General features: G+C 40.5%; 1 protein-coding gene across 6 annotated transcripts in view; it reads left to right on the top strand.

Moving 5' to 3' along the window:
* Nucleotides 1-14,157, top strand: part of FHOD3 (formin homology 2 domain containing 3) — a 428,752-nt gene that overhangs the window by 240,100 nt on the left and 174,495 nt on the right. For all 6 annotated transcript variants that reach the window (XM_075993495.1, XM_075993494.1, XM_075993491.1 and 3 more), the window contains exon 6: nucleotides 8,649-8,743. In XM_075993495.1, coding sequence (XP_075849610.1) covers nucleotides 8,649-8,743 — 95 coding nt within the window. The remainder of the gene's footprint in view (nucleotides 1-8,648; nucleotides 8,744-14,157) is intronic.

Here is a 14,157-nt window from a genome sequence, read left to right as displayed (position 1 = left end):
CTCAGAGGAAAAATTGAGGGAATTAGTTGCTCACTGGAGGTAGAGATTAAGGAAAGGGAAGGAGTCTGGAATAGTGGATCCTGAATTTTTTTGGTTAAGCTTACAGGAAAAAAATTAACACACAGCAAAAATAAGAAAATCCTTCCTTTAATAAATATAATGCACTCCATTTTCTATTCTGTTTTATTTACTAGAAAAAACACATTGCTGGTCTGGACTCATTAAATTGATTTCATAACTTACTAGTCATGTTTGAAAATGCAGGTATGCAGTGAGCTCTCATGTCCAGCGAGGGTTGGGGGGGCCTGGGTGCTGTGTCAGTTTTCAGGGCCCTTTAGTACCCACTGAGGGAGGCAGGGTGGGGAGTGTCAGGTATTGAGGGTAGAAGGTGATCAAAACTCTCCAGTCCTGCTTCCAGCAAAGCAGCTGAGAGTTATCTGTTGTCTGTGTTAGGCTTCCTTATAAAGTTCTTGGAATAAAGGGCCTCCAGCTTTAAAAAAAAAAAAAAAAAGTTAGGGGAGGAAATAAGAAGGAAGGAAAGAAGGGAGGGACAGAGAGATGGAGGAAGGGAAAAAGAGGCAAAAGGATGAGGAAAGAAAGGATTGAAAACCATGAGCTTAGACTAATGAGGCAGAGTGCTAAGTGAACCTCAGCCATAGGACTTGCTCACTCCAGTTCTTGCTCTACAACACAGCAGGGAGGAGTTTCAATCCAGGGTGAGAGGGAGTAAGCACATAAAACCCTGTCTCTCCCACTGAATGCAGTTATAAAATCTGCAGAAATTACACAGAGCAACTAATTTAGGACCCTGAAGAATAAATGGTAGCAGGCAGATTGGAGAAGAAAAGAATTTGAAATAGTATTAAACCTGCAGTGCTTTTAATATTTTTCTTCTGGTAGTCCCTGGTCTGGACTCAAATTGGCCTGAAACACAGAAGTGGGCATTGGTGTGGACAGAGAGAATTCCAGATGAATCTTTTACTTCTGGCTTGAGTGGGAGGAAAAAGGACTCCAAACACTGGGAGTGCAAAAGTTCCCCCCCCCATGTTTTTTGTTCTCTTTTCTCTGTTATCTTTCACTCCTGCCCCAGATAATCCCATGGTGAGAACAGCTGTGGAAATAAAGGTGACAGCAGCAGGGGCCTGCAGGTACCTAAAACTCTGAAGGAGTGGGATGAAAACTTTCACTCTGATTGGGGGAGCCGTTATCTACTTTTTGCCTCTCTGTTCTTCAGTAGGATGGCCCCAGATGTGGCTATAGTCAGAGAGAGTAAATGGCTGAGCAGTTTAATGCCCTCAGCTTTCTGGCTGAAGTACTAAGAAGAGGAGCACCAGGAAACCTGAAAGTATCTTGGAAATAATGGAAAAAGGAGGAACTCAGGGATGCAACCCACAATGTTTTGTATGAACCCCTGGACTTGCCACACACTGTGCATGCGTGAATCTGACTCTAAACAGCACACCAACGTGATAGACTACTGCCCATGTCCCAGACTGGCCACTGTGTGTACACATACAGGACCAATCCAGATGGCACAAAATGGCTTTGGAGACTGAACTGGTATTGCAACCACAGCCCATGGAAGGGAGGTCAGACTTGTGATTCAAACCGAACCAGGGCATTTGTCTGCTTAAACAATGTCAACATTTTCTGTAATAGTTAAACAAAACCCAGAATTTTTAAACATTATTTTCAAAAAATCCAAGAGATAAAGTAAGCCAAAATTACTTGACATACAGTAAACTAGGAAAATCTCAACTTGCATAGAAGAAAACAAATCGGCAGACTCAGTGCCACGGTGATAAAGATATTGGGCTTGTCGAAGTCTTTAAGGCAGCTATTATAAAAATGCTTCAGGAAGTAAGAGTGAACACTATTGAAATGAATAATAGAAAGGTAGAAAGTCTCAGCAAAGAAATAGAAGCTATAAAGAAGAACTCAATAGAAAATTTAGAAACGAAAAATATAACCAAAACAAGAAGCTCACCACATGGGCTCAGTAGCAGATTGGAAAAGATAGACCTAAATTCAAACACATCAATAATTACATTAAATATGACTGGTCTAATCATAGTAATTAAAAGACAGATTATCAGAATGGGTAAATAAAACAAGACCCAATTAAATGCTGCATATAAGAAAATCACTTTAATTATAATGCTATAGGTAGTTTAAAAGCAAAAGGATGCAGGAAAAAAACATGCAAGCAGTAATCTGAAGAAAGCTGGAGTAGCTATTAAGATATTAATATCAGAGGGAGTAGACTTCAGAGCAAAGAAAATAATTAGGAATAAAGAAAATATTATAATGACAAAAGGATCAGTTCACCCAGAAAACTAGAGTATCAAAATATATGAAGCAAAGATGGAAAGAACTGACCCTTATTTCTTATTCTGAAATAAGGCATAGAAAAATTATTCTATAGTTGTAGACTTCAATACTTCTCTTTTGATAATCAAATAGAACTGATAGACTGAAAATCATCAAACCTACAGAGGAACTGAACAGCACCATTACCTAACTAGTTCTAATTGATATTTTTAGAGCACCCTCCCCAACTACAGCTGAATACATATTCTTTTCAAATGTGCATAAAACATTCACCAAGATAGATCATATCCTCAATCATAAACCATAACAAATTTAAAAGAATTGAAATCATATGACATGTTTTCTGACTATAATGGAATTAAACTATAAATCACTAACAGAAGAATAACAGGAATATATCCAAACACTTGGAAATTAACACACTTCTGAATAATCCATGTGTTAAAGAAGAATTCTCAATAGAAATTAGAAAATGTCTTGTACAAAATGAAAATACTACATATCAAAATTTGTGGGATGTAGTTGAAGTAATGCATAGAGGGAAATTTATAGAATTACCTATATGAGAAAAGAAGAAAATAATTAGTAATATAAACACCTACCTTAAGAAACAAGAGTAAAAAAAAGCAAGTAGAAGGAAGGAAATGAGTAGAAATTGATGAACTTGAAAAGGAGAAAGAGTAGAGAGATCAATGGAACAAAAAGCTGGTTCTTTGAAAAGAAAAATAGCATTGACTAACAAGAATGACAAGGAAAAGATGCCAACTGCCAACATTAGGAAAGAAAGGGACTAAGATTCCACAGACATTAAATGAATAATACCAGAATACTGTGAACAACTCTAAGCATATAAAATGGACACCTTAGATGAAATGGACCAATTATTTAAATGGATCAGTTCCTTAAAAACCATGAACTACCAAAATTCATCCCAAATAAAATAGATAACCTGTTGTTATAACTATTAACTGTAACTATTAAAAAAATTTTAATCTGTAGTTAACCTTCTGCAAAAGGAATCCCCAGGACCAAATGGTTTCCTGGCAAATTGTAGCAAACATTTAAAGGCAAAATAAAACTAATTTTACAGTCTCTTCCAGGAAATAGAAAGGAGGAACACTTCCCAATTCATTCTATGAGTCCAGCATTCCTGTGATATGAAAACTAGACTCAGAATACAACAGGCCATTATCCATTATGAAAAAGAGATGTAAAAATCCTCAACAAAAATATTAGCAAGTCAAATTTAGCAATATATGAAAAGAGATACACACCATGGTCAAAAAGGATGCAAGTCTCATTCAATATTTGAAATTTAGTCAGTATAACCCATCACATTAACAGTCTGAAGAAGAAAAACCACATAACCATATCAGTTGGTGGAGAAAAAAAGCATTTGACACAATTCACCATCCATTCACTATCAAAAACCTCTTAGTAAACTAGAAATAGGAGGAAACTTTATCTTTATAAAAGGCAAGTTACAAAAACCTACAGCTAACCCCATAATTAATGGTGAATGACCAAATCCTTTCTCTCTAATAATGGGTACAAGGCAAGGGTGCCCACTCTAACCACTCCTGTTGAATATTATGCTGAAAGTGTTAACTAGTTCAATCAGGCACGGGGGTGGGGGGTGGGGGAGGAACATGCAGATTGGGAAGAAAGACAATTATTGTTCACAGACAGTATTGTCTGTATAGAAAATCCTAGGGAATCTATGAAAACAAAACAGAAGAGAAAACCCAGAACTCCTAGAATCAATAAGCTTAACAAAGTTATAGGATACAAGGACAAAGTTATAGGATACAAGGTCAATTTTATTTCTATATACTAATAATAAAATATGGGAATGGAGAAAGTTTTGAAATACCATTTGTTATAGCTCCAAAGTATATAAAGTACTACTAACTTTGGGGTGGGGAGAAAGTATCAGATCTGTAATCAAAAACAACAAAACACTGATAAAAGCAATTAGAGAAGATCTAAGTAAGTAGACATAATGGGTTTATGGATTAGAAAATTCAACAGAGTAAAGATGTCAGTTCTCCAAGAATTTATCTATAAATTAACACTATTTCCAGAGAGGTTTTTTGTTGATTTAGACAATGTTTCTAGAATTTATATTAAAAGGTAAAGGAACAAGAATAGCTGAAACAATTGGAAAAAGAAGGATGCAATAGGCACCACATTACCTGATTTTAAGATTTGCTTTGAAGCTGTGGTAATCAAGATACTGTGGTATTGGCAGAGGGAGGGACAGACCCCCACCCCCTACACAGCCAGTTGATTTTTGGTCAATTTGCAAAAGCAATGAAAGAGAAAAGACAGTCTCTTAACAAATGGTGTTAGATCAGTTGGCCATCTATATGAAAAAAACCTCAATCTGCACTTTACACTTTGTATAAATATCTCAAATTTTATCATATAACTAAATATAAAAATAAAACCATAAAAAACGAGAAAATCTTTGTGGCTTCTGCTTAGTCAAGGACTCCTTCTGCACCTCGTGATCAACAGCTGAGTAGCAGAGCTACTCAGGGTTAGCTCCCCCACTCTGTGTGTTTGGGAAATGGTCAGGATGTGCTTCTGTGCAGTAGATACTTGACGTCTGACTTCAGCGAAGTAGTTTGTGGCTACGATTTATCGAGCACTTACTGTGGGCCAGGCACTGTCTAACTCGGGCCTCACAATGGCCCTGCTAAGTAGTTATTGCACTATTACTCTCCCATGTTTTGAGATGAAGAAATTGAGGCACAGAAAAATTGATCAATATGCCTAGAGCGAGTTCCATGACAGGCAGAACAAAAAATGCTCCCTGGCAGTCTCTTTCTAGACCTGTGGTGCCACCCACCACTCTGTTCCGACAGTCTCAGCCTCCGTATCCTTTTTGAAAATGCAGATCACTAATGTTCATGGCTCCTGTGACCTAGACACATGTGTTTTCAGGGCATTTTTTTTTCTGTTTAGGCTTCATTCTTAGGCCCACATTTAGGTTGGTGGGCTTTTGCGGTTGAATCACAGTGCAGTGTTAACCCACGTGAATCTATTTAGCGCCATCTTGTGTCTGGAGTGGGTTTACAGGAGGAATTGCTTTAGTTTCGAGGCCAGGGTACAAAAGATCTAGTGGGAAAGCTTTAGATTACCAAAATATTATGACAAATTAGTGTGATCAGAGACTTGATTTCCATTAGACATAAACTTTCTGGTGACACACGTCTGCTAGTGTGATCAGTTAAAAGAATCTTGGAGGGAAACAGGTGAAGTTGGCATTTAAATCTTAATTTGCCTTCCCTTTTCAAAGCAGTGTCCTGGCTTCCTGGGCATTTGTGCAGTACCAGAGACTCGGGGCAATTAGGATGGAGACCTTCATTCCTGGCTTCTTAGCATCTAACACCTGATACTATTCAGTCATATTTTTGTTCCTTTTTATATATTTGCTTACTTTTTTTCTATTAAGTAGTAGATGCTTGTAGTGGAAAGCTGGAAATAGCAGAAGTAGGAAAAAAATACACCCAAAGAATGTACACTCAATGCTTAATTCTCATGGATTTTCCTTTTCTTCTTTCTATGCATGAATAGTTGCGTGTTTTATTGAATGATGTAATGTTTATACTTTTATTTTATCAGAAACATTTTAGAGGTTAGGACATAGCTTTGGCCAACTACTGTGTGTCCTGAGTTCTAGGACCATGATAGGTATTTAGATTTTAGTTATTATTTTGATATTTTAAATGATACTTCAGTGAACATCTCTGCTTCCTTTTTTTTTTTTTTTTTAGTTTAAGCTTAGAGTTATTTCCTTAGGATAGGTTTCTCAAATCACGATGAGATTTGGGAAGGCTTTAAGAGGACTTTCAGATGCTTAGTAGAGACATGTTGGAGCCTGCCAACCCCGGCTGGAAGTAGGTCCTACCACTTCGGTAGCCATGGAGATTTGGGGCACATTCCTTTACTTCTCAGAGCCTCGGTTTTTTCCTCTGTCAAATAAGGGTAATAATACCCACTGTACGGGGCTGTTATGTTAATAACACATATAAAGTCCCTCCTCAGGGCTTGGCACAGAGTACTATACCCTTATTGACAGACAACAAACTGTTGCTACCAGTTTGCCCTGCCACAAGTAATGTATGCAGTTACTTGTTTAACCTTGCTCTCTAGTATTTGATGCCTGATCATTTTATTTTAAAATACCTTTGCCAACTTCAGTGAAAATACTACCTTATTATTGTTTTGATTTGCATTAATTTGGTTATGGTGAGAATGAATAATTTTGCATGTTGTTATAATCCAGCTTGTCATTCATCTCTTATAGAATGCTTTTTGCCCTTTTTTCTGTTGGCATTTAGTATTTTCTTATTAGTTTGTATGAACTATTTAAAGAAATAATTTAATCCTTTATCATATTTGCTATGGTATGTCCATTTATCTAGAATTTTTATATCAACCTTTGTTTTCTTTGTATGTTATATACATATTTCTCACTAGGATAGAGATGTAAGTATAATTGTGGTCTCTTTGTTATAAGTTCTGTGAATTTTTAAATTCTATCTATGGTATTACTTGCAAGTAGTGATAGTATTATGTGTTTGTTCCAACAATTCTACCTCTTATTTTTTGTGCCTTATTAAATTTGCCTGAAATTCTATAGCAGTATCAAATAGTCATGGGCTTAGTGGACATAGATTAAAAATTTTTCCTGATTTAAGTAAGAATATCTCCAGTGTTCCACCATTAAATAGAACACAAATTTATTTCCAAAAATATACTGTTCATTGGGTCAAGGTTATGTCCAGATGATTATTAAAATTTTCGAGTTGTTACATATTTAGGAGCTTAGTTTTTCTCAGGATAATTATGTGGCTTTGTTATTTGATCTTTTCTTGGATAGGATAAGGATGGATTTTCTAATACCACACGTATATTTGTATACTTAGAACTTGTATATACTCATTGTTTTGTGTTTTGCTCTTTTCAATCAACATATTTCATGTAAACTGTTTCCTACAACCTACATACAACCTTTATGTGTGTATGTAATGTATAAAAGAACGGCTAGGCTTAGTGGCTCACACCTGTAATCCCAGCACTTTGGAAAGCTGAGGAGGAAGGATCACTTGAGGCCAGGGGTTCAAGACCAGCTTGGGCAACAAAGCAAGACCCACATCTGTACAAAATATTAAAAAATTAAGCAGATGTGGTGGTATGTGCCTCTAGTCCTAGCTAGTCAGGAGGCTGAGGCGGGAGGATAGCTTGAGCCCAGATGTTCCAGGCTGCAGTAAGCTGTGATCATGCCAGTACACTCCAGCCTGGGCAACAGAATGACCCCTGATCTCTTAAAAAAAAAAAAAAAAAAAGTAGGAAAATATGTCAGTATATTGACTGATTATCCCTAAATTATGGGAATATGAATTATTTTCACTTTACTCTTTATTTTTCCAGTTTTCCAAAATAAGATGTCCTCCTGTTTCCAGCAGGAAAAATATGTTTAAAAAGTGTCAATGCCCTGCCAATTAATTATGGGTGAAATATGCTTAGGAGGTTAGATGTGATTTAAGGATGCCTGCTTATTTTAGGGTATATCACTTCTGTTTGTTCATTTTCTAGAATTCAAATTATTTTAATGCTGATGAAGCTGAAAAAATGGAGTTCCTATTTGCTTAAAAAAATAACATAGCTTATATTGTCTCTTTGAAAATGACAGTATGTGGTGGCTATATTTTCCTAAGCTAAGAATTTAGGATTTGGTATATGACAAATGATTTATTTTCACAATAACTCACAATCTTTATCCAGAAATATTTAAAAGGAATTACAAATAATATTTAAGTGCATGTTTATGACTTACAAGAATAAAGTTACGTTAGCTCAGGATGGTCCCATAGAATCTGGGGCCTGCTGACCACAGGCTGGAGCACTGGACAGGTCGCTTTTAGAAACTTCATTTGTCCTCTTGGCCCCTGTGGGAGGTCACAAGCCTGAGACCGTCTAATGGATATCTTTTTCCTGTCTGGGACTACACACAGATATAGAAATGGGAAAACATGCATTTATACATCCAGGAACACACAAACAACAGTCACTTGATTGGTAGCTTAATTGCATCTTCCAGGCACCAGGAATAGCCCTTGTTTCTTCTGGTGTGGTCAACACTTTCTCTCCGAAATGAGTTTGCTGATTTTAGAGCTCAGGAATTCTCTTCTGATTTGCTTTCTTACCATACCCTGTACTTAAAGTATGAAAATCTCTATTGACATGTCATTGGAGGTTGTATTTATATATAAATTCATGATGTCTTTTTCTCTTCTTTTCTCTAGCTTTGGGCCAAATTATGTTGTATGTGGATGGGATGAATGGAGTAATAAACCACAATGAAACCATACAGTGGCTGTATACTCTCATTGGGTCAAAGGTAAGGGGAAGTTACAGTTTTGAATGGTTTGTTCATTTTGCATATCATATGCCTTCCTTTTGGTTACTCTCCTTGAGACGGCTTTGCAGAAAGAAATTTTATTTTCTTCATTCAAACCCTGTCACAATGTAAATGAAGACTGCTACTTTATAGATTTTAAAATATACTACAATTGCAAATAGCTTATGACATTTTAATGTATCTTTTTTTTCTTCTCTTAATCTTTAATAATGCCTTTGGCACCTCTGATTTTTAATGTTTAATTGAAACATCATAGCATAGATGTGGGATCTATGTACTTTCTGTGTTTCATGTTCATATGTGTTCAGTTACTTAAGGACATATTTTTATGTTGTATATATGCATATCCATATTCCTATGTATAGATGAAATAATCTGAGATTACCTTTCAGTTTTACCATCAGTTATAAAAGTAACCAACATATATGAAAGATTTATCAGGCAGCTGGCTCTATACTAGATGTTTTACAAGCATTGCCTCATTTAATCATCATGAGGCCACAATGAAGTAATAATGTCATCCCCATCTTGTAGTTGAGGGGACACGGCTTGACTATGAGCATACAGTTGATTTCTCCTTGGATCTTGGCTAGCGTCCCTGCTGCCAAGGTGGCTGCCCTGGCACTTGAGGTGTGCCGGAAGCTAGGCTAGGTTCTGGCATAGTTCTCTCTGGATTCTCAGTGGGGACCTTTAGGAACCTGGCTGGATGGGGGATTTGGGAAAGAATTATGAAGAGATTCTGTCCTGAGCAGGTGCAAATGCACCAAGGCAGGAGTGCACTGAGGGTGGGGCATCATGGAAGAGATCAGAGTGGCTGTAGTGGGCAACACAGGCAAGGAGGGTCTTGAGGGTCTTGGAATTTGAACTTTTCACAGACTCAACATAGCTTTCTGGGGTCCCTGCAGAGCATGTGATCAGCCCAGACTGTCCCCTGTCCGTCCCTGTGTTCACTGCCCACCCTGACTCAGGCGAGCCTGTCCAGCCTGGTGTGCACCAGTGCTGTGCTCTGCCTGGGAGCCCGTCCCCTGGTCCTTGCATCTCATGTTACCTGCTTCCCAGGGACTCTGGTGTCCTTCAGGAGCACTCAGTCCTGATTTGAGTTTGGGATGAGTGTGGTTCTTGCTTTTAGGCTTTATCTTCCTGTCAGACTTCCCAGAATCCTGGTGACAGTGCCCTCGTGTGGGTGGAAGGGCCTTCTCTCTGCGGGGCTGGCCCTGGTCTGTAAATACCCATGGGGTTTCCAGGTCCATGGGTGACCCTTACATCTTCCTTTCAATTTTCCTTTTTCCCAGTAGTACTGACGACAGAATTTTTTCCCTATTTCATATTTAGAAAATAGCTATGGTTTCCCCCAGGAGGTTGAAAATCTTTTTTTTTAATTGTTATTATTTTTGGCTTTGTTTTTTATGGAAAATGGAAGTGACTTTATTTTGAAACTGATGTAGGTGACCTTAGAAGCTGAGTGGAATGCTGGGCTTACTAGGTTGATTGAGCCAGAAGGGGGGAAGATTTATATCTCACATCCTGTTTCAGTGTGTTCTCTTTTTCCCTTGCTCCTGCTAGGAGCCCTCTCTAACTTTCATGTTCATCTGGAAGCTGCTCCCTCCCCAAGGCGCTCTGAATGGCCTTGAGGACCCTAAAAGCTAGGGAGATGGGAGGAGATTCTGCAATAAAACCTGACTTTTTATGTTAAATACATTACAGCTAAATTAAGATAGCTTTATACTTTTATTATGGCCATGACAAAACGCCGTCAGCAAGCCCTATGTCTAAAAGGAAATAAAGCCTAGGATGCTTACTAGAGGAACAGTGACGATCTCTTTGCTTGTCACCAGAAAGGGAAGAGAGTGAGGGCAAGATTAGGGAAGGTGGATGGGAGCAGGGAGGAGAATAAGTATGAGCAGAGGGAAGATATGGAGAAGGCTGTGGCCTGAATGTGTCCCCCTAAATTCATGTGTTGGAAACTTAATCCCCAGCGCAGCGCTGTTGGGAGGTGTTTAGGCTATGAAGGCTCTGCCCTCATGAATAGATTAAGGCCACAATCAAAAGGGCTCATGGGAAGAGTGGGTTCGCCATCTTCTGCCCCTCTACTGTGTGAGGACACAGTGGTCCTCCCTTCTGGAGGATGTGGCAGTATGTGACATCTTGGAAGCAGAGGGTCGGGGGACCTGCCAGCCTCCAGAACTGTGAGAAAGAAGTGTCTGCTCTGTATAAATCACTCAGGCTCAGGTATTTTGTTACAAACAGACTAAGACGGGGAGGAAAGGCACGAAGAAGAGAAGAGAGAAAGGTAGACAGAAGGGAAAGGAAGAGAGACCACAGGAGAGGAAGAGAAAAAGAGGAGCTGAGAAAGAGAAAACGGGGGTGACAGAGACATATCTCGTGGCTCAGACCCTTTGCTGTCGCAGCGGCATCATGTTGATTTTTCTCAGGAATCATTCTGTGAGGAAAACAAACAACTGAGGAGGAGAACACCCAGGAACAGCCTTACTGCATTTCTAAATAACATAGCAAAGTCATAAAATGAGCAGCTTCACAGTGAGTGTGTAGGGGTTGGGCTTTCCCAGCCTGCCCTCCTGTGTGGGGCACTCGGGCTGTGCTCTCCCCACGGTTCTCGGGGCCTGGCTGCGGTGGTGCCTCAGCCTCCTCCCCAGACACTTGGGTCATCAGGACGGGATCAGTGTGGAATTCTGTCTCCATCTTTCATTTTCCAAAAGGAAGGTCCCTAATAGTCTCTGGCTCCTGTGTTCATCGCCGTGCCGGTCACGACGAGGACACGAAAACAGAGCCAGGGAGGCAGCCTGTGCCTCGGAGTTCACAGCGTTATTAGAAAGGAGAGCTCTGGTGACAGTGCAGCCTGTCCCGCTAACCGTGATGTCAGATGAAGGTCTCCGGCCACCCTGCAGGGCGTGCTCCGTTCCAGGGTAGTCGCTGAAAGTCAACAAAGGCAGCAGCTGCCAAGTTTATTTCCAGTCTCCATAGTTCTAATGAGATCCCATCTCATTTACAAAACCCATACAGTGTCTGCTGACACTCCTCCCTCACCCCCCATCTGGTAGGGAGGAATCTGGCTAAGACCCTTGGGTTTTGAGAATGAAGCCTCAGTTTCCTCCTTAAACATGCAGGTTAGCCAGTTACAGCCACAATAGATTTTCTAAGTTCAAGTTAATTTAAGAAATCAGGAAAGCCAGGGGTCCTGGCATTTTCTTTCGACAGAAGAGGCAGATTTCCCTTAAAAGTTTTACCTTGGCATCCCACTGTCTTTGCCTTAAACAGGCACAGAGTTGATAAAGGAAATACTGGGTTAGAGAAATCTTGTCATTCTGTTTCCATAATTCTTCATTTTTCTTCCATGAAAGGCAACAAGATGTGATTTTGCAGCCTGCCAGAGGGTCATTATGCAATGCATATTTGCAGATATTTGAGACTTGTAGCCAGAGGAAAATGATGCCTTTGCAGCCAAAATAATGACTTTTTAAGAGAAAGAAAAAAAAGCGTTTTCAATAAAGTGTTTCTCTATTTACAAGAGCCCATCTTTAAACTCCCCAGTCAGAGGTAAGAGGCAGATGCCCGCCCCGTGACTTATTGCAGGGAGTGGAATTTTTCTCTTCGTACATCTGGAATTCTAATTAATTGGGGTAAGATGATGCAGTTTGTACAGCATGGCCTTTTGTCACCCTGACACAGAAAGTCTGTTTCTGTGTCTGTCTGGATCCCCAGCTGGCCCGTGGGGGTGGCCCAGGGCCCTGGGGCTGGCAAACCCTGACATCCTTGCGGGATCTCCGGGGTGCTCCAGGGCTGTGGTGGGAGCTGCTCCCTCTGCATTGCTGCCTGTGTGTCTGCTCTGTTTTTTGTCAGCCCCACTGAATCTAATGCTTCCAGCTGTTGCACAGGTTTACTGCTCACAGACCTCTAGACTTCCTCTGTGCTGTGTGAGGGTGGCATGCTTCTCTATTCCTACATGGCCCCAGCTGCTAACCCTGGGCTGGGGGAGCCCTGGCCACGGTCCCCCTTTCTCTCATGCACACACTCTGGGGACATCCCTGAGAGTTTCTCATTGGGACAGTAAGACGAAGAGAAGGAATGTATGGTGCATGGACAGGAGTGGTGGAGGAGGGGGAGAGACAGGTACAGGGAAGCTGGGGCAGGGTGGATAACGTCGTATCCAGCTGTGAGATGATGAGTCCTGGTTCAAAGTCGTAATAGAAACAGAATGATGGAAATGTGGAGACATTTTGAGGAATAGCTTTCTTGGACTGGGTTTTTTGGTGGTAGAAAAAGGCAAGAATTACATACAGCCACAGTTTGACTCTGGGCAGTAGGAATATGGCAGTGCCTATGGCAGGAATAGAAGAGTTGGAATTGGTGTCCATGGGCAAGGAAGCTTTGGAAACACGGGTTTTGAAATGAAGGAGATGTTCCCAAGGAGAGCTGTGCTCCACGGAGCCTGCTGCTCTGTGTGTCCCAGGAGGTACTGGCTGATTGAGGAGGGGAGGAGATCTCTAGTCTTGGGGTCATTCACATGTGGCTGTTGTGTGATCCACTCAGATGATGACATGTGGATGCCATCTGAAGAGATTTGGGGGTTACATGATACACGATGATAGAATTCTAGCTTTGTGGAGATGGCAAGGTGATGTTAAAGAAGTTCTGCTACCGTCAGTCACATTCCTGATTCTTCTAGAGGCAGAAGGGAGTGTTGTTTCCTCAGGAGGCCCAGCCACTGTTGGACACTGGAATTGGCAGAAGCCTTTCTTACCGAGAACCCCCCCCCCCCCCGCCATTAACCAAACGCTTGTGCAGTGCTCTCTTGAGCAGCACGCTCTGACTTCCCCATGGAAGCTCTTGGACTATTTAAAGGCAGTTACCATGTAAAGCTACACTCGATGGCTACTGTAGGTAATCCTGGGGGCGTAACTTCCAATTCTTCATCCTACTGGCTGCTAACTTTGCTGTCCATCCCGTACAAAGAATAGTAATATGACAGCCTCCTGGGATATGACATTATTCTTGCACAAATCCCATCTCTGAGTCATTACATCTTACGTGGTAGCGCCCAGTGCAAACTGCTAGTCCACTAAACCCCTTGTGGGTTTTTTTTTTCCCCACACATCCGCATCTGCCAGTTTCTTCCATTCTGTATGTCTGGGATTGACTGTTTCCCACCTAAATGCATCTTTGCCTCTTTCCCCATTGGTTAGAAGCCAGAGTTCCAGCCTCAAGATAATTATGAATTTTGTTTTGTCCTTTTATCATATTAACTGTTAGTGCTAAGTTTTATTTAACATCAATTTAACAAGCAAAGCTTCTGTGTCGTTGACCAAAATGCCAGATGGGACAGAGACAAGGAAAGTGCAAACCAGTGCAGCCTGCAGGTTGACACCCATCAGCCG

The sequence above is a fragment of the Microcebus murinus genome, chromosome 17 (assembly GCF_040939455.1).
Source record: "Microcebus murinus isolate Inina chromosome 17, M.murinus_Inina_mat1.0, whole genome shotgun sequence".
Lineage (NCBI taxonomy): Eukaryota > Metazoa > Chordata > Mammalia > Primates > Cheirogaleidae > Microcebus > Microcebus murinus.
Note: the sequence above shows the minus strand (reverse complement) of the source record. Positions and strands in the feature narration are given on the sequence as shown.